The 19,660-nt window shown below is 43.4% G+C and overlaps 1 protein-coding gene across 6 annotated transcripts in view; it reads left to right on the top strand.

Moving 5' to 3' along the window:
• Positions 1-19,353, top strand: part of shroom1 (shroom family member 1) — a 33,163-nt gene extending 13,810 nt beyond the window's left edge. For 3 of the 6 annotated variants that reach the window (XM_061803532.1, XM_061803528.1, XM_061803529.1), the window contains 8 exons: positions 6,716-9,538; positions 9,616-9,802; positions 9,968-10,020; positions 10,208-10,828; positions 12,010-12,561; positions 13,045-13,132; positions 13,405-13,677; positions 15,941-19,353. In XM_061803532.1, the coding sequence (XP_061659516.1) occupies positions 6,918-9,538; positions 9,616-9,802; positions 9,968-10,020; positions 10,208-10,828; positions 12,010-12,561; positions 13,045-13,132; positions 13,405-13,677; positions 15,941-16,195 (4,650 nt within the window). In that variant the 5' untranslated portion in view covers positions 6,716-6,917 and the 3' untranslated portion in view covers positions 16,196-19,353. Of the gene's footprint in view, positions 1-4,923; positions 5,101-6,491; positions 6,627-6,715; positions 9,539-9,615; positions 9,803-9,967; positions 10,021-10,207; positions 10,829-12,009; positions 12,562-13,044; positions 13,133-13,404; positions 13,678-15,940 lie in introns of those variants that run through there. The other 3 variants (XM_061803533.1, XM_061803530.1, XM_061803534.1) reach the window with 3 other exon arrangements.
• Positions 19,354-19,660: the final 307 nt, after the last annotated feature.

The following is a 19,660-nucleotide window of genomic DNA, read 5'->3' as shown; positions in this document are numbered from 1 at the left end:
TTCTTAGCCGCTTCTCCTCACAAGGGTCGCGGGGAGTCTTTCCCAGCTGTCAACGGGCAGGAAGCAGGGTACACCCTGAACTGGTTTCCATCCAATCGCAGGGCAGATCGAGACAAACAGCCACACTCACAATCACTCCTAGGGACAATTTTAGAGTGTCCAATTAATATTGCATGTTTTTGGGATGTGGGAGGAAACCGGAGTTCCGGAGAAAACCCACGCAGGCACGGGGAGAACATTCAAACTCCACACAGGCGGGTCCGGGATTGAACCTGACCTCGGAACTGTGAGGCCAATTCTTTCCAGCTGCTCCATCGTTCCACCGGGGGAGCAACAGTGTTTAAAAAAAAAAAAAAAATCATGCACCACAAAAATGCAGCTTCAGTTCAAGTGAAAATTAGTTTTTTTCATTTGCTCGTTTTTTTTAGAAATATTCTAAATGTTTTTCATTTAAATGTTTACATTAATTATGACTTTACTATTGAGCTAGTGTAGGTTAGTGTCAATAAGAAAACATTTTCACTAAGCCTTTTACACAACCCATTAAAAGAATTTAAACGTGTATAGAAAGTACTTTGTGTATGTGCATGTACCTTTAAGAGGTGGAATGGCGACTGTAGCTCTCCATTCCTGCATTTGAGGGCATGACAGTAAATCTACTGTAATAACCCTTAAAAAAAACTCATTATATCGTGGAAGCGCAAAGATGCACTTGATATTGGGGGCACGCTATATTAGATGAAGTACGATGCGAGTACTGTACTCCAAAGCAGAGGCATCATTTTGGCATGGGGCGCTGACGACGTGCCCACAGGACTGCAACAGAGTGTGTGAGACACCGCGGGATTCAAGAACAATAGTGCTTGTTTTCTTCCCTTCGCAGTAACATATTTCTGTAATAATGGAGTCTCATTCCACCTTTGAGCAGGAAGTGGGTCACACTGTTGTTTTTTTAGTCCTGCTGTGTTTGTCCCCAGCCTCCTGCTGGGTCATACCATTTTTTTTTTTTTTTTGGGGTGTTGATTTTTTGTTCACCCTTTATGTTGCATTTGTGCTTTCACGCGTTCTTCACCTGGCCTGGCTTTTGTATTTTGTTTTCAGGCAGCTTTTGTTTATTTGACTAAACCATTTCCTGTGCAAATGCAGTAACTATTTTAACCATGTCAAACAGGTAAGTCTTGTGGTTGGGTGTGTCTTCAATCACTTTCCACTACAACAAATGCTAGTGGGTTTTACCCAACTGGATTTGGTGTGCTTCTGCGGGTGTGGGCCTTATACTCAGTCAATGTGTCTTTCTCTGTCAAATTTTGCCAAGTGTATGTTTACTTGCTGATACTCTGTTGCACAATTACCAGAGACATTATATTCTCATTGGGTTAATTTCTGAGGTTAAGGAAGAAATTATTAAAGTTTGGTGCACATCTAGATGAAGGTACGGATTTTGTTATCTCTTTTGTCATGAACAGTAGGTTAATGCCACAATACCAACACATACAGGAGGTGAGTATCAAGAAGGGTTTGTCAAGTTAAGGGTCCAAGTACATTACTGATGGAATTTTATTGAATATGTGGCAGTGATTGTCGATTTATGCTCCAAAATGTAGCGCACAACATGGCTGCAACCTGTTGATTCAGCATAGTTGACTGACGTTCTGAATGTTCTGAACCCCTGTTTCAAATCCAGCGATCACAATAATGCATCTCAACTTCCCATCTGTGACCCTGTGTGGGTGTTCTCTAGACAGCAAACTAGTTTCAAAGTGAATCAAAAAAAGCTTCTACTGTTAAAGCCAAGTAGTGAACACCATTGTGCCTCCCTTACTTCGAGACAAAAATAATTAACAACCAATTCCTGTCTTCTATTTCTAGTCTAAAGGAATGCCTACAATATCCAGTTAAAGTCAGCGTGACAAGATCATATTGCAAAAACAAAAAACTCTGGGGTTCATAGTGCAGAAGTTATGGTCGGCTCAGACATCATCTGGCTTTTATCAGTGGTACGAAGGCCAGTGTCCTGGCAAATTCTGGCAGCCGTCATGTACAGTAGATCCTCGTTAATAGTTGACCAATCAGGCTTAGAAAAAGCTTCATTGCATGTTATCTGAAGTCTTCTGTTTCCATGCAGTCCCTGTAAAAGTTTGATACGGTCAGGTGTTTGTGCTGAACACAGGGCAAGAATGTAGAGCTTATTAGAGTGTGAAAGCAGTTTTTAAGACGGCAGTGTGAGCATTGCCCAGCAACCAGAGAAAGTCCACGCTACCACATGGACTTTCTCTTCTACTAAAATGATTACCTTCCACCTTTTCAAAAGCACCTTCTTCTCATTCTATCTATGGACATGGACAATAGGATTGCCATGTCCCCGTGGAAGACTGAATTCATGTTTGTGGAGTTAATCCGTGGTCTTTTCGTCCATGGCTTTAACACCCTCTCTCCTTTTTCCATCTAAGTCATTGTTCACTCCTCTCTCACCATTGGACTCGTCTCACAAATTCAGCAGCTTCGTCAATGTAATCCTCATTAAGAAATTGTGTCCTTCTCCGACACGTTCCCTGACCGTGCAGGATTTTCGCGGAGCACTTGTTCTCGCTGCATTCCTGCGGTGCTTAAGCATAATTCTTCCTATTCCACGATGCTTGGCTGAACGTGGTCATGAGATGTTTAGTGTTTGGTGTTGATCCCTAATTGTAGCTCACATGTGGGCAAGTATAAGCGTCGGGCATTGTTTTGCATGAAGTAGGGCTTCAATCTTTGGTAACCCTCCAGGCAACCAAGTAGTAAAAAGAGGATTGCATTTACCCATGGAAAGTCATATAACAAGTGCCCCTAAAAAACCACCACAAATGTATGTGTGTGTTTTTAAATAGCACATGATATATCTTGCAAATATTTTAATTTTGTATATGTGTGCTTGACTGTTTCTCCCCTTCAGTAAATGGCTAAATGCAGACCGGCATCTTAAGCTCTCCTTGGACACATACGAGAGCATTACAGTACCTTAATTATTTTTTTTTTTTCAGTCTTGCAGCAGCATATCTGAAGCTTGCTAGTGACGCAATTGAAGATATTTTCATCATCGATTAATATTTTTGAAAACTTTTTTTTTGCTTAAAAGTGTCCAAATTCTTGGAATTTCAACAGAATGTATATCTTCTTCATCTGATTTTCCATCCATCCATCCATCCATCCATCCATCCATCCATCCATTATCTACCGCTTTTCCGGGTCGGGTCGCGGGGGAAGTAGCTTCAGCAGGGATACCCAGACTTCCTTTTCCCCAGCCACTTCTTACAGGTCTTCCAGAGGGATCCCGAGGCGTTCCCAAGCCAGCCGAGAGACATAGTCTCTCCAGCGTGTCCTGGGTCATCCTCGGGGTTTCTTTCCGGTGGGACATGCCCAGAACACCTCATCCGAGAGTTGTCCGGGAGGCATCCGAATCAGATGCCCCAGCCACCTCATCTGGCTCCTCTCAATGCGGAGGAGTAGTGGCTCGACACTGAGCCCCTCCCAGATGACCGATCTTCTCACCCTATCTCTAAGGGAGAGCCCAGACACCCTGCGGAGGAAACTCATTCCGGGATCTTGTTCTTTCGGTCATGACCCACAGCTCATGCCCATAGGTGAGGGTAGGAACGTAGATTGACTGGTAAATTGAGAGCTTCGCTTTTTGACTTAGCTCCCTCTTTACCACAACGGACCGATACAAAGTCCGCATCACTGCAGACACTGCACCGATCCGTCTGTCGATCTCCAGCTCCATTCTTCCCTCACTTGGGAACAAGACCCCAAGATACTTCATCTGATTTTACTCAAGAAAACACTGACTAACACATTTTCCTACCTGACATGTTCCAGAATAAATAAATAACAATCTCATAATCAATTATTTCTGCATTTTCTTCAGTGTCACTATGACCTAGTGTCTTGCTTTTCAATAAAAGGATGGATTTTTTTCATTGTTTACCAGTACTTAAAATGCTAATTAGTAGTCCTATATATTGACCCACTTCAAAAATGTATCATTTGTGGCATTTTTCAGCCAAGTGATCATTTTATGTGCCGTTGGTTAATTACATTTTCTTGTTGTTTTACCCCAAGGGGTTTTGTGGTTAGATGTTGAAAACTGTCTCCGGTCCACAAGAAAGGAAAGAGGGTCTTTGGTAAAAGGTTCTTCCACATTTATATTTTAATCAATTGCTGGCTTCCAAAATCATTTCCTCGTGAGAAAATGTTGTTGGTGTTGTGGTTAAGAAGCATGCCACGTGACGGCAACATTTGGCATCATCCTCCTTTCTCACCTCCAGTATGTTGTCCGTCCACATTCTCACCCATTGAGTGCGGGTTGAAACTGACATTGTGAAAGTTGGCAAATTATAACTCTGATGATGGTAATGTCAACACTGGAAAAACAAAAAAACAAAAAAGAAGGGCAATGACAATAACATGGTAGCTCAATGTTCTACAGCTTTAGTCACGACTCTCTCAATGATAGGGTGTGTAAAAATAAAAAATAAAAAATAAATATATATATATATATATATATATATATATATATATAATTAGTCTTTTGAGATTTTTCGTGGGGGGTTGTTGCAGGCCTCCAGAGGTCACCGGTCCACTCAGCAGCCCCCTTGCTTCTTTCGCCTCCTCCCTCCTGCCTTGGCCAGTCTCCATGTGCCGGGCTCAGGACCTTGGGAATGAATGGCGCCTGGGCTGTGCTCCGTCTTTGAAGCCAGCCAGGAATGCGAGGCCTCTTTTTTTTTTTTTTCTTTCTCGTTCTCCCTCTGTTGTTCAGCACTAACGTGAAATATTCCCTCCGCTGCTCTCATTGTGCATCACAGAGCCGGACGTCATCAGCCGGCCAATCGTTGGCTCCCACAAGGCAGCCACGGGTCTCGGTGGGAGGGAGTGGGGGCTGCTTTTGAAGGGAGAAGCCACTCTCTGAAAGTCTTCCCTCTTAATATCGTGCTCGTCTGGTTACTTGGCGCTGCTGCCTCTTGGAAGAAACGTTGAGAAAGTGAAAGACAGTTTTTGATTTTTCTCATTTGATGGCCACATGGTAATTTTGTGATTGAGCAGGCCTTAAGAATCAAAGTTTGGGTAAGTTTTGTATTGTTTTACTCCGCCGGTGCTTTTTGAAGTGGAATCTTCCCTTTTCGTCGCCACTATTGATGTAGTTCTATGCTCTTTTGTGCCCCGTTGTTTCTTGTTTGAGTGTGAGGGTATTTGTCTGGGCGAGTCACCATGTTACTGCCTCACCCCCAACTCATTCCCCTTCTCTGTACATAGTGTCACTGCCTGTCCTCTCCATCACTTCCACTTCAGCGCCCCCCTGTTTGAGAGCCTCTCCTCTCTCTCTCTCTCTCTCTCTCTCTCTCTCTCTCTCTCTCTCTCTCTCTCCTCTCTCTCTCTCCCTCTCTCTCTCTCTTTCAGTCTGTCCCCCTTTCTCTATGTACTTGCAGCTTAGAGAGGCCTTCATAAACGTGAAATTCTCTTTAATACTGTAGTCTTGAAGACCTTTTCTGATTTGGATTTTTGTGTGGGTGGAGAATGGCCACCGCGCAAGATTGATCGTCCGTCTGTCTGTCTGTCTGTCTGTCTGTCTGTCTGTCTGTCTGTCTATCTCTATCTATCTATCTATCTATCTATCTATCTATCTATCTATCTATCTATCTATCTATCTATCTATCTATCTATCTATCTATCTATCTATCTATCTATCTATCTATCTATCTATCTATCTATCTATCTATCTATCTATCTATCCATCCATCCATCCATCCATCCATAAGCAACCGTTTGTTGTCGTTGTTGTCAGTCTCAGGCTGCCTTGACCAAAGTTAGTAGCCCAGAGTCAGTGTCTGTGTTTTTCATGGCTTGTCAAGAGTGAAATGCATTGAAATGTACGTCTTGTCTATTTGAAAGCTGATTAACTGGTTGGCCCGTCATTGTTTTAGTGGAAGCATAGGCCCCCGAGATAGATGATAGCCAAATGACAGGCACATGATCATGAAAGAGAAGCCAACAGTCACACAACAGCGTGAAGCTGGTCATTAATTTGCAGGGTTGTTTCTTCATCAAGACTTTTAAAATTTTCTCATGGTAAAATACACGTTTCCCTCACTTAGTTTGTGTGATTTCGTATTGCCCTTGTGTTATGGATAGGTTTCCGATGACATCACCACAGTCCCAGGATTCCCTTTTTCTACGATGTCATAACTCTTAGACCAATCTGCTAAATTAATGATTAAAAAAAAAAAAACTTCACGGTTCACCTATCACCTGTGTTCTGTGACCTCTATGATACACAAGATGACGGCCGTCGCAAGGCATGACGGGTAATTTGGAAACCCATCAATTCCAAAGAATAATACAGGCACAAGTATTCCAGGGCAACAGTACCGTATAACAAGGTATTAGGTGTCACATGAATCTTGATCTCGTGCGCTGTACTTACACAAAATTCCTGAAATATTTTCACGTGTGAACAGCAACTGCTCAGCCGACCTTGAGTCCCAATTAGAGGCCCGGTTAATGCAAGGTAGGAGGGGACTGCCGTCAACAGGTCATTAACTGTGCTGACCTTCAAAAACAACATCAAATATGATGACTCATCGCCTTCACACGTAATGCACTTGTTTTTTTTTATCCATGGTATTTGTGCCAAATTCTTTTCAGGCTAACAGCTGGTCTGTGTTTTTGTTTTCACCTGCAGGGACATCCAAGCAGTCAATTCTCAGAGGATTTGAATAGCCAAGAAGTGGGTGGAAAAATGACCTAATTAGCAACCTGATCTCTGCACAACCTGGCGCAAATGTGTTCGTGGCACTCTCCCCAGTCGCAAGGCAGATGCATGCATCACTGCACTTACAAGTAAAGTTCCCCTCATTACTCCTGAACATCAGCCCCCTTACTCCATGGATTCCTACAGCTTCCACTTTGAGAGAATGAGCAACGTGGACCTCCATCCTCTAAGCCTGCCCATCAGCCGGCTCTCCCCAGCCAAGTCCAACAGCAGCATTGTAGAACAATTTGCCCACCACCAGCACGGCAAAGGAGACTCTGCCTATAGTTCCTTCTCTGGGGGGTCCACTGCACCAGACTACCTACCATCACTTCACTTCCCAGAAGACCTGCAGTCCAACCCTTTCAGCCACTATGCTGACCTTAAATATATAAAATCTATTTATCATCCCACTCAGGTTCTGCAGTCTAACGCAAAGACCATGGACCAGTTGTATCGTTCTATGGAGGTGATCTCACAGAACTATCGCAACAGTACCCATAACCACAATGGCAATGGCAGTTTCCATACCAATGACAAACCAATATCAAAGGTACATCTTAGGGCTCCATCCCAAGGTGACTACTCTCCCACTGGTCCTCCTCCAGTCCCAGCACGACAAGATAGTTTCACAGCCACTAAAAACCTAGAAAACAAGAGTCAACACAATACTCACCCTCAACAACCAAGACCCCATAATTATCACCATGCACACCCCCATGGAGGGATTGTTCACCAAATGGGGACAGCGAAGCCAGGGTCAAACACCTCTGTCATCAGTCCAGAAACAGTGTACTCAGATCGGAGCGGAGTGCCAGGAGCGGAGGTCCAGCAGCTGCCAAGCTACCGCCCTCCTGCTCCCTCTTTTGAACAAGACAGGATGTCCATGAACCCACACATTTTCATCACAGACAATGAAGCTCCCCCTGAGCATCTGAAGTCGGTAAACTTTCCGAGACGATCACCTCCCAAAGGTATAAGCCAGTCTGAGCACCTGAAGGCCAGACATCCATCAAGCGGGGGTGGGTGTAATGGTAAGGATCATGGTAATCTCTGTGATGTCAGTAGTGAGTTTAAGAATCCACGCAAAAGAGCACATTCCGCTTATGATTGGATTGGTTCAGAGCCAGCCCATGTTTTTAGTCCTTGGAATGGAGGTCATACGGGCTTTATCGACAGCAGCATCCAGCATAAGGGTCAGTTCTACTTTGTCACAGGAGTGTGTAACCACTCTGAAACTAGAATGAGAACCCACTCTGTATCTCTGAGTGGGTCTGAAGCTGCGAGTGAATGCTCCACTGTGTTGGAAAGACCACGGCCAAAAGAGCGGGAAAGATGTCACAGCACAATGGAAAATTTATTTATACCCATTAAAGATGTCCTGGATGAGAAAGGCAGGCAGACCAAGGACCTCATACCAAGACGTCCAGATCAGGAGAATCACAAAAGTGCCTCCTTTTCAACACGGTCTTCAAAGAGTTGGGATTCCTTTGAAGAAATTGACACAGAGACCCGAGAGATTGGCCGCCACACCACCACCAATCCTATATTTTACTGTGGGCCTGGGAAAAACTCTGCACATTCAACTTTACAAACAAAGGAAATGCCCTCACTGGCCATCACTGAACAAACCAACCAGCCCGAGCAAAAGGAGCAGGCAAAAGGGGGGAAAAGACATCCACTGACAGATGTAGGCAGTGATAGGATAAATAAAGAGACAACCCCACTTCTCTACCATCTAACTGAAGCTAACAGGACAACAATGCAGTCACAAAAGGATGCTGAATTTGGTATGAAAGATAAAGAAGCTACCCCGAGCAAAACATGTGTCAGAGATGTGTCGATAAAGAATGGAAAACCTATCCAAGGGGATGTGACCAAAAATGAAACAGAGGGAGTCAGCTCTGGTGCTTGCAACACATTGGATGACTCTTATAAAAAATACTACAAGGAGAAGCTGAAGGATGCCCAGTCTAAAGTCCTGAAGGAGACGTCATTTAAAAGAAGGGATCTTCAACTGGCATCAACGCACTGCCCCAGGCCAAAACATGAGCTGAGACCTTCAATGATTCACTCTTTCTCCTCGTCACAAGATTCTGAGACTTCCACAGACACCCTCACCCCATCTGTGACCTCTGAGGAGACAGAAAGAGGGAGCATAGTGGAAAAGGTGAGGCAGAGTCCTAAACAGATGAACACAGAGACTGTAAGAGAACATAGGATGTCTGCAAAGTTGGCTCAGCCTCAGGTGGCGACACGAATTGGAGGTCGAAAGCGATTAACTCTAGAACAGAAAAAGATGTACTGCTCTGAACCAGAGAAGCTCAATCGGCTTGGTCACGGACCCAGCCACTCTGCATCTCGCTCTTTTAGCAATGAAAGTGACGGGTTCCTTATGATGGACAGTGAGTGGCAGGATCATGAGCATCCAGGAGATCAAGGACTGGTGGCAGCAAGAAGGAAGTTATTCGAGACTCGGGGTCGTGCCCTATCTGCCTCTAGCGCGTCAAAGACAAATCTGAAGCACCTTCAACATAAGGCACTTGTGGCTTACATGGAGCGTAAAACAGGCCAGAAAGTGCCAGAACTCCAGCAACCAATCCCCCCCAGACAGAGGCACTCTCTGGGAGAGAAACCATTTGACTGGGGTCCCCGGCCTTTATCAGCAAGTACTGAGAGCAGTCACCTACAAAAGAAACTTAACAGACCCCAGTCCGCTGGACGCATCCTTGATTCCTCCACAAACTCCATCAGGTAATATTACAGACAGAGTTGAATGCAGTTTAATTGTTTTTCCATCTTACATGATCCTTTCATTTTTCACAACGTAGGTATGCCCAGTTTTTCTCAGCACAACCCTCCACAGGTCAACCCAAAGGGCAATCAAACCAATGCAGATGGAAGGAAAGAACGTGTCCACCCCATAGCATGTATGCTTCTGTGGAGAGTCTCTTGGACCAACCAGAACCACCGACAATTTTCAGGAACAGATCCACATCCACGCCACATGCATTTCAGGTAGATCAATTGTTTTTCTTTCATTTTATTATTCTTTTTTTTTTTTTATGAAATGTGGATATATGCCTTTAAGATTCAATGTGAAATTGTTTCTTTACCCTCACCTCAGAGGTTAGGTAGAAAACAAATTCCTCAAAGTTGTCTTTTTTCCTCCATGGTCTGCAGGCACAGGACGATAGAAATGGTCAAGAACCAGTTAATTCTACCGAAGCCTGCAGGTATGTACCAGCTGTCCTCTAAAATTGGAACAGTTCAACTGTTTATAGGACAAGAAAGTATTATACGTAGATTGTGGCAAATCAACATTCCTTTCAAATGAATGATTTTGGGATAGGAAACACTCAGTGACTACTGCTGTTCCCATTGTCAACAATCACATCCTTTGCTATTGAATGTCATTTTCAGTCTCCAGAAGAATATGGCCTCTGCAAGGAGCTCAACGCCTGAGGCCCAGCAGCAAATCCGTAAAATAGCACACAGGGGGAAGTCCGTGGAAGAACTGGAGGCATTTAAGTTAACAAGGATGTCAGCTCTGAGTAAGAGTTCTGAGCAGCTGGATCAAGCGTGCCGAGACGTCAGGAACGTTTCACTCTTCGCTGAGGTCAGGGAAGCTCAAGATAGGGAAAGAGGAAGGAAGAAGTATGGCTTGAATGCAGCGGAGAAAACAGACATTTCTGATCTGATGGGACAGGCACAAATTGATACACAGAAAAAGTCCAGCTTGAAGCATAACTCCGATCCAGCGCCGTTAGATGTGGAGGATGTTGGACTTAACGCTACAACAGGAAGAAGAACCTTAAGTGGATCCCACTCCCCGACTTCTTGCTTGTCCTCAAGGGGCAAAAGGCAATCTTCTGGATCTCGCAGTCCTCCCACAGATAGGTTTCTGTCCAACAAACCTCCCATTGAAGCATCTTCCTCCACACATTCCCGTGGAGACCAAGAGACCATTGAGAAGGCGCCCCTGTCAACTTTTTCATCCCCCACACAGATAAAACAACCCTGTGAAAACAGACCAAGCTCCAGGTGAGATTTGACGTTTTCGACACCTTCCTAAACTAACCCCTCACTGGAACTCATGGGAAACAGTTGTCATATAATCTAGGCATTGGCGAACTGTGAGGTACTCATGAGGCCTTCTTATTACATATACACCCAAAAAAATACAGATATCAAATTTTGAAATAGTCACGGTACACTTGCCTGACTTTTTTTTAGGCAGAATGGTTTCAATTTCCATTCAGTGATGGTGTGAATGTTAGTGGAAATGGTTGTCCGTGTGCCCTGTGATTGACTGCTGACTAGTTCAGGGTGTAGTCTGTCTTTCGCCCAGTCAGCTGGGATAGACTCCAGTGCCCCAGGATAAGCGGTGTTGGAAATGGGTGGATAGTTTTGAAATGTGAAGCCATTAAAAAGTTGTTTGTTCAACAATAATTTAGTTTTAGTTACAAAGGGGGGGGATTGGTAATTTTTTTTTTTTCTACTTGTAATATTTTTTTTTAAGTGAAGGCAGTTTGCAATGTTGGTATTTTCGCGAGACATGAAGTTTATGCACGTGATTTTCTTTTGCGAGCTACATAAAAATGGGGAGCCCTCCAGGGCTTGAATTTGACACCTGTCCTGTGGGACTGATGACCCCGCCTTTCACCCAAAGTCAAATGGGGTAGACTCAAGCTCATCTACAACAATATTTTTTTTGTTGTTGTGCCAAATTATCAAAACTGGTATTTGTAATTGAAAGTAAAACATTTACTTTTGTACTTAGGTAGATTTCCGAGTCTTTTTTGGACTTTTTACTTAAATACCGAAGTTAAATTAGTAAAGTTTTTTTGCTGTTATCCCCTTTTTTTTCCATCCATCTATTTTCTTAGCCACTTATCCTCATAAGGGTCATGGGGAGTGCTGGAGCCTATCCCAGCTGTCAACAAGCAGGAGGCGGGTACACCCTGAACCCATTGCCAGCCAATCGCAGGGCACATGGAGACAAGCAGCCGCATTCACAATGACACCTAGGGGCAATTTAGACTGTTCGATTCCTTTTTTCTTTTTCACATGAGTATTTATAATTTTGCTTGATAGCTGGGTGCCTTTGTCACCTCTGACTTTTACTTTTTTTGAGCTCGAGATTTAGACCAATTATGCAGTGGTATGTTTTAGCTCTTTTATACATGAATTAAGGTGATGATAATCATATCTCTTCCTTCCAGGGGTAACCAAAGTTCTTATGAACAGTCAGTGGTTGAAGCAGGCAAAGACTGCTTACCACCTGCCCATAAAGTGTCATTGAACTGCGGTGTGACCACAGATCCGTCCTTGTGGATCTTCCCGTCAGAGGAGGAACAGCCCAAAGAGGACGTACAGAGGCCGGACTGTGTTTTCGACGAGCCCGCCATTTTGCACCTTCCTCGTCAGATGAGCGAAACCTCAGTGTCTGCCTGCGTATCGGTTTCTGGTCAGCAGGTTGCAATTGAGAAAAATTCCAAAACGGAAGATGAGTACTCCAGAGAGAATGAGGAGATTGAGGAGAAGTGTACACCGGAGGGAAAAACGGCGATTACGGAGAGTCTTGCCCAGAGACCGCAATGGGAGGAGCTGGTCGAGGCCGTGGTCAAGGCAGACCAATCGCTAGCCCCCGCTCTCTATCCGTTAGCCAATCGAAAGACAGCACTCATGCTGATGGAGCAACTGCTGTCTGAAGACACGCTGCTGATGGAGGAGCACTATAAGAAGAAACAGGAGCAAAAGGGAGCAGAACAAAGGTCAATAACCTGGAACAGATAAAATTGCCACTCTAAAAACGCAATATACCTGTAGCTGTGACCTTATTAATGTGGAGACGTTTATAGTCACATACTTCTATGGTCTTTATTGAGCCTGTTTTAGCGGTATGTCACGTTGTGGCTCGAGAGTGGATTCACTCTGTACAAGTCTGTTAATGGAAGGAATAAATGCGTTCAAAAGGCCATGTAATAATAATTTCAAGTACTGTATATAGTGCTTCTGTATGAAACAATAGTGCTTGGTCGTGCCCAAAATAGGTGGCGTGTTACCTTGCGTTGCATCACGTGTCGACACACCTGCATATCAGCTTACTGCTGTACATGTACTCATGTTTCTGCAAACCCAAGCACATCCACGTAGACAGAAAGTGGATACGAGCAGAAATTGAACTTTTGTAGATAAGAGTAAGGAATGCACATTGCGTTCTGATAAGTCAGTCTGACCCCTTCATTCTTTTACAGTTGTGAGCCTGAGACAACTCCGTCACCTGATGGCCTTAAAGCCTCGAACAGCGAAGTCCGTAGCACAGTTGACATCACTGACAAGAAGGTAATTATGAATTCAAATAAATGTTTAGTCCTAGTTTGGGCGTGTGCAGTATCCCGGTCTTGCTGACTGCCTGTTGATTAGATGAGCAAGTGTTTGTAGGCAGAACTTGTTGGTACGCAAAATTTAAAACAAAAGTACCACGGAAGTTTGGTTGCAATATGCAAAATGTTGAATTCCTAACACATCTAGTGAAAAAATCCCTTTATAAGTGATTAGCAAGATGCTTATTATTATTATTATCATTATTATTCTCTTTCAACTTCAACTCGCAGAGCATGCTGGTGTGCTACATCGAAGAGCGTCTCCGTGCATTGGAGGAGACGCGGGGTGTCCTCCAAGCGGAGATCCAGGAGAACGTAGCCCACGGTGAGGCTCTGGAGTCTTTGGTCCGCGAGCGATGTCTGCCCCTGGAGTTGGAGAGGTATAACCTGTTCATCGGAGACCTGGAGAGGGTGGTAAACCTGCTTCTGTGCCTCTCCGCCCGGCTGGCCAGGGTCCAGAATGCCCTGAGCACGGTGGACAATGACACGGATGTCGAGGAGAAGGTGAGGATGTTTACTTATTGCGTGTGTCCTGAGTATATCACGATGACCATGATAAGTGAGATGCTATAAACCTTACAGTAATCTGTATTGTATGCAGGACATAACTATATAAATAATAGTTTGGTAAAATCTATAAATAATCGCTTCCAATACTCTAAACATGAAAAGATTTACACAATCATGTCATAATAACATGTTTGTGTGGTAGTGTACTTCATATTGATACTGTGAACAAACCTGACTCAAATCTGACACTTCAGATCTTCCTAATGAGCTAGATATTATGCATTTGTTCTTCCCCAAAAGCCAAGGTTCCGCTTTTTTTCCAGAGGCAATTCTGCAGAATAAAAAAAAAAAAAAAAAAAGTGATTTGAAGTTTTTTTTGTGTTATATATTCTTTATAGTTTCAAATCTTCTGTGGCATTTTCTAACACTTCCTCCCGTTGTTTTTACAACTCTCATGGCCAGCCCTGACGTAACCAGTCAGAATGAAAATTTCTCTGCTCAGCTGATTGACGCATCGGCTCGAAAGTGAGAGTTTACGGGGCCCTGCTCCCGTGCCCCGAGCCATGACGCTTTCTCTGTCGTGTTGACTTTGGAAAAAGCAAACATGCCCGTGAGGTGAAGGGCAGCTTTAATTTCTCAACATGTGGAATGCAAAAAATGCCAAGCTCATGACTCTTATTCTTACCTTTTGTAGTTAAACCAAACAGTTTATTGGGCTAGATCATTACTCCCAAATGAGCTTATTGATTGTAATCGTGACACCAGGTTACCTGTGTACCCAGGTATTTGACTTTACCCGGTGTGTCGCAGGCTTCATTTCCATGCTCGTGACTGCATTAATTGCATGGACAGTGTTCTGAACATGCTGACTCCCCGCGGACTCAACAACGTTATTATCAGCATCCCGGCTGTTTACACTCGCTCACCGAAACTCCTGTGGGCTCATCGGTTTCGATGACATTCGCACCAACCCTGCCCTCTGTTGACAGAAGGCAACACCACACCTCCCTTTGAAACACTTCAAACCTATCCCTAACTACAGAGAGTCACTTGCGTCACACGATAATGATAATTTCTCTATGCGTGTATGACATTCTTAATTACTGTGGAACCAAATAATCACAGTCATGCACCTTAATAGGAACCCACTTCCTGCATACAGGATTGTACTTTATACACTATACATACATGCAACATTAGTCGGATGTACCGTAAGATTGAAATAAAGCATGTAAAGTGAATGCTTTATTTCAAGCTTCAAACACAATATTAGAAGTAACAATTTTCATTTTCATTTGAGTGTGAAATTAGGTCAAAAACTATTGAAAACCATTTACTAGTAAAATTATGCTATGTAAAGGAGTGGGAATGGGATGTCATTTGCAGAATGATACTGTCACCTAGTGGTGTTTTTGGAGGTAGAACTGCAATAACAGTACAGTGCAGGGGGTGGGAAAAGTGTGTTCCGGGGGCTCACCGAGTACTTCCATGATCATGTCTCGTAATATTTGTTATATTAATTTAGCTGAAGCCTAAATTGTATGATTTGATATACAATTGTTTATTAATTAAACAGTTATTCCTATGGCGGTACAGTGGGTCAGCTGGTATAGCGTTGGCCTCACAGTTCTGAGGACCCGGGTTCGATCCCGGTCCCAGCTGTGTAGAGTTTGCATGTTCTCCCCGTGCCTGCGTGGGTTTTATCCGGGCACTCCGGTTTCCTCCCACATCCCCAAAACATGAATTCATTGAACACTCTAAATTGCCCCTAGGTGTAATTGTGAGTGTGGCTGTTTGTCTCCATGTGCCCTGCGGTTGCCTGGCAACCAGTTCAGGGTGAACCCCACTTCCTACCTGTTGACAGTTGGGATAGGCTCCAGCACTCCCCACAACCCTAGTGAGGATAAGCGACAAACAAAATGGATGAATGTATTATTCCTATAAATAAAACAGAACGCCTGTCCCAGCTGACTTCAGGCAAAAGGCGGACAACACGTATCTGTAGATATGGTAAGATAAGATATTTTACCAATCTTATTTAATCAAATATTTGTCTTTGAAACACATTGTAACACATGATTTGTGATAAAAACAACAACAAAAAGTTAGTGTTGTTAATACTTGGTAGGGGAGGTAAAAGAATGGAGTGGAGCATTTATCCAAAAAATAAAAATACAGTAAAACCACTCAACCGTACAGCCTACATTTTATGTAGTATCAGGTGCTAACATCATCCCTCTATGTTTATGTGTTCAAGCAATCGCTGGACAGCCGTCACCGTCTGCTGTGCAAGCAGCGGGAGGATGCCAAAGACCTGAAGGACAACTTGGACCGACGGGAGAGCCTCGTATCCACTTTCCTGTCCCGCCAGCTGAGCGCCGAGCAGGTGCGCGACTACCGGCGCTTCGTGCAAACCAAGGCCTCACTGCTCATCCGTCGCAAGGACCTGGAGGAGAAGACGAGGCTCGGCGAGGAGCAGCTCGACGCCATCGCCAAAAGCCTCCGTGTCTGAAAGAGGCGGTTTTCTTCGCTAGCACTCATTGGTCTAAACCGGTTCAGACGAGCCGCTGAATGCTCCCGCTTCCTGACACTTTTCAACCCGCTGTGCCTTGACTTCAGCTTCTGCAGTTCCCCTCTTTGTCTACAGGGGGAGCCTCCTAGTCTTGTTCACACAGAGAACCTGTAAAAATGCAGCATCTGAACTGTTAACAGAAGGTATTCATTCAACTAGCATTTCTCTCACCCGTTAGCCTTCGTCCCACAGACATGGTCGCAATCCCCTTCCTCTTTCCATTGGCTCCGCCCTCCTACTCACTCACCCAATCAGAAATCGCAGACACTTTCATGGGCTCACAGACAAATTATTAAACGCTTTGATTTGTAGAGCAACCAAAGTTATGTGCAAATTCAGATGTTGCTCTAACTGAAGAAGTAATGTGCTTCATTTGTATCACGAAATTGTCTTTAAAACGATCCACGTTATGCAACTACAAGTTTACTGCAGTTTGCGCAAGGTACAGTAGCAACAAATTGTACTCAAGTAAGAGTCCTGTAACTTTTAGAATAAGAACACTTACATTTTGAAAGTAGTCCTCCAAACAATTACTTAAGAGTAAGTATTCAGATTTTTTTTAGAAACTCCTCAAGTTTTGAACAAGTGGTGAGTAACTATTAAAATAACTTTAGCGTTATCGGCTCACCAAGCAGAAATTATATAGAAGTTCATGTAACCGCCTGACTCTGTTTGATTGGTCATTTTGAGTCAAATGGAGTAACTGTCGCACATTACTGCAAAGAATACGCTCCTTCATGTACATGGCAATTTTCCGAACCACTTAATCCTCACTTCTCCAATTATTTTTAAATAATTAGATCCTATAATTAATAGTGAGGAGCTGGGCTATATGGAAACCTATCCGGAACAGTCTGAAGAATATTACAAGTTCTGTCTGTGAGCCACTGAAGGTACTTGAATGTGATTGGATGAACAGGTCAGGGGGTGGGGCTTCGAGGAGGACAAGTCATATGTCATTATCCAAGCCGCTTATCCTCACAAGGGTCGCGGGAAAGCTGGAGACTATCCCGGCTAGCTTCGGGCGAAAGGCGCACTACACCCTGAACTCGTCGCCAGTCAGTCACAGGGCAGATATCGACACCATCACTGAGCGGGAATTGATCCTGCGCTCTCCGCACCAAAGGCAGGCGTGTGTACCACTACACCATCAGTAACCCTAAAAAAAATATTGACATAATCGATCAATCAAACTCAACTCGACTATCATCACTACTAAAAAAATCTGAAGTAGTTCAATCCCCACAGGGTGGGAGAAATACCCCCCCCCCCCCGGGTTTGGATTCTGTTACTACCAGGATTCTGCCGGGTGGTCTTTATCCACCTTTTTATAGGGAAAGTTGAAAAATACTGGCTCTATCACGCAGCGTAAAACAAGACTATTGTTATCCGAGCTTTAAACTGCGTAGGAGAGTCACCTGTATAACAAGGCACAAAAAAAAACAAACAAAAGGTGAACGTTAATAAAAAAGCACTTTGTAAACAATTCATAATATTAATGCACATTTCTTCACTTGAAAATCAAACAGCCTTACTCCATCCGACTATGACACATTTCTCTTCTTTGTCCACTATTGTGAACAAGATCACTGTCATGTTGTTTGAGTTTTGATTTTAAAGGTACGTTAGCGACTTTGTGCAAATGCTATCATAGCAAAAAAAATAAAAAAGCAAAACAAAACGATGGTTTCAAGCTGCATACAGCACTCTTAAAAAGTGGAACCTTTGAAGTTGAATGCTGCTGTAATGTTACGCTAGTCGATTTCCATGCTTTTCCACAAAACACAGGTTTTTATAGCAAGACATGTAAAATGATGGCATCTTAACATTTTAATTAACTGTGGGACAATATCTTGATTAACATTACCAATTATAAACAAGAACGGCTGTACAATAAAACTCTCACCGATGTATCCAAACAGGAAACAGTTTTTGTTGGCCAGCATTTCAGCCATTTTGCATTCAGCTATGTGCTATTGACATTAGGAGTCACTTTGCACAATCAGTTTGTATAAAAACTCTAATTGCGCGATGTTGTGCCGAGCAGTCAGATTCTTACTATGTTGCAATAAATTGCACTTCCTGTTTTGCGTTTAGCGTCACAGCACCATTGGTACCCTTGTATGATGTCACACACAAGTAGGGTTTGGACAATTTTGGTTGAATTCCAGATTGTACTTCGGGGGTTCCACTCTAATGAATGTTCAACTTCAGCGGTTCCGTTCTATCGGTTGTTCAAGTTCTGGGGTTCCACTCAAATGTTCAACTTTGGTTCCACACTTATGAATGTTTAACTTCAGGGGTTCCACTCTAATGTAAAACATTGGAAGTTGCACTCTCATGAATGTTCAACTTTGGGGGGATGGGTTCTTTTCTATTGAGTGTTCACCTTCAGGGGTTCCACTCATGAATATTCAGTTTCTGGGATTTCATTGTAATGAATGAGATTTTGTCTCACACAAACACACACACAAGTCGCCCCTGTTCATTGAATTCTTGATACTTGAACCGGAGATATCGAAATACCTTTTAGTTACTCACAGAATTCCATCATTACTATTTTTAAAACCGTCGTTTAACAATCACGAACGTCTGAGAAGACGTCCGATTTGTACTTAAGCGATGTTGTTCAACATCAGATTCGTGTGCAGTGTTTGTGCGTGTAGACGTTTTACCTGTGGTAGGTTTTCAACAATGTTCCTCTTTTTCGTAAACGAATCCAAACACTGATCGTCCCTCAGGAAATGACCTGAAAGGAAAATGCACTCATCCAATGTGCGCCGTGGACTATTTTGTATGATATATTTATGTTTTAAGTTTTTTTTGTTGTTGTTGAGGCCGCAAAGTGAATTCCGCTTCCCCTCCATCTTCTTTCCCAGTGGGAAGGTTTGCTAAACAAATCTGGAGTTTGTTACGGCCCACAAACTGTCATTTTCATCACTGTTACTTAGTTGTGACGTGATCTTTCTTAACGGGACAGAGACATTTCACGTATTTTAATGTCACAAATGCTTCACCTCCCCCTTCCCCAGTCACTTGTGCCTGTTTGGAGTTGTAAATTCCGCGTTTTGTCTTACTGTCAATAAATTAAGAACCTTCCCCCTTTGAATGACACATTGTCATGGTGTGTTTTTCTGCTGCTGAAAAACTACTGTCGTAAGAAAAGAAGCTTCAACGGAGTTAGGTGTTTAGGTCTTGTGCGCTGTAATGCTAAATACAGTTGTATAATCCATATGATACAGTCATTTTTATTTGATATCACGGTACAGTCGTGATTCAAATTCTTCTTGTCGTGAGATTGTGAGGGTGTACATCATGGTGACTCCAGTGATGACCAGTGAAAGCAGCACTCACGAAGCATAAACAAGTGACATCTTTGTCTCGCTAATTGCACACTAATTAGGT

The sequence above is a fragment of the Syngnathoides biaculeatus genome, chromosome 18 (assembly GCF_019802595.1).
Source record: "Syngnathoides biaculeatus isolate LvHL_M chromosome 18, ASM1980259v1, whole genome shotgun sequence".
Classification (NCBI taxonomy): Eukaryota; Metazoa; Chordata; class Actinopteri; order Syngnathiformes; family Syngnathidae; genus Syngnathoides; species Syngnathoides biaculeatus.
Note: the sequence above shows the minus strand (reverse complement) of the source record. Positions and strands in the feature narration are given on the sequence as shown.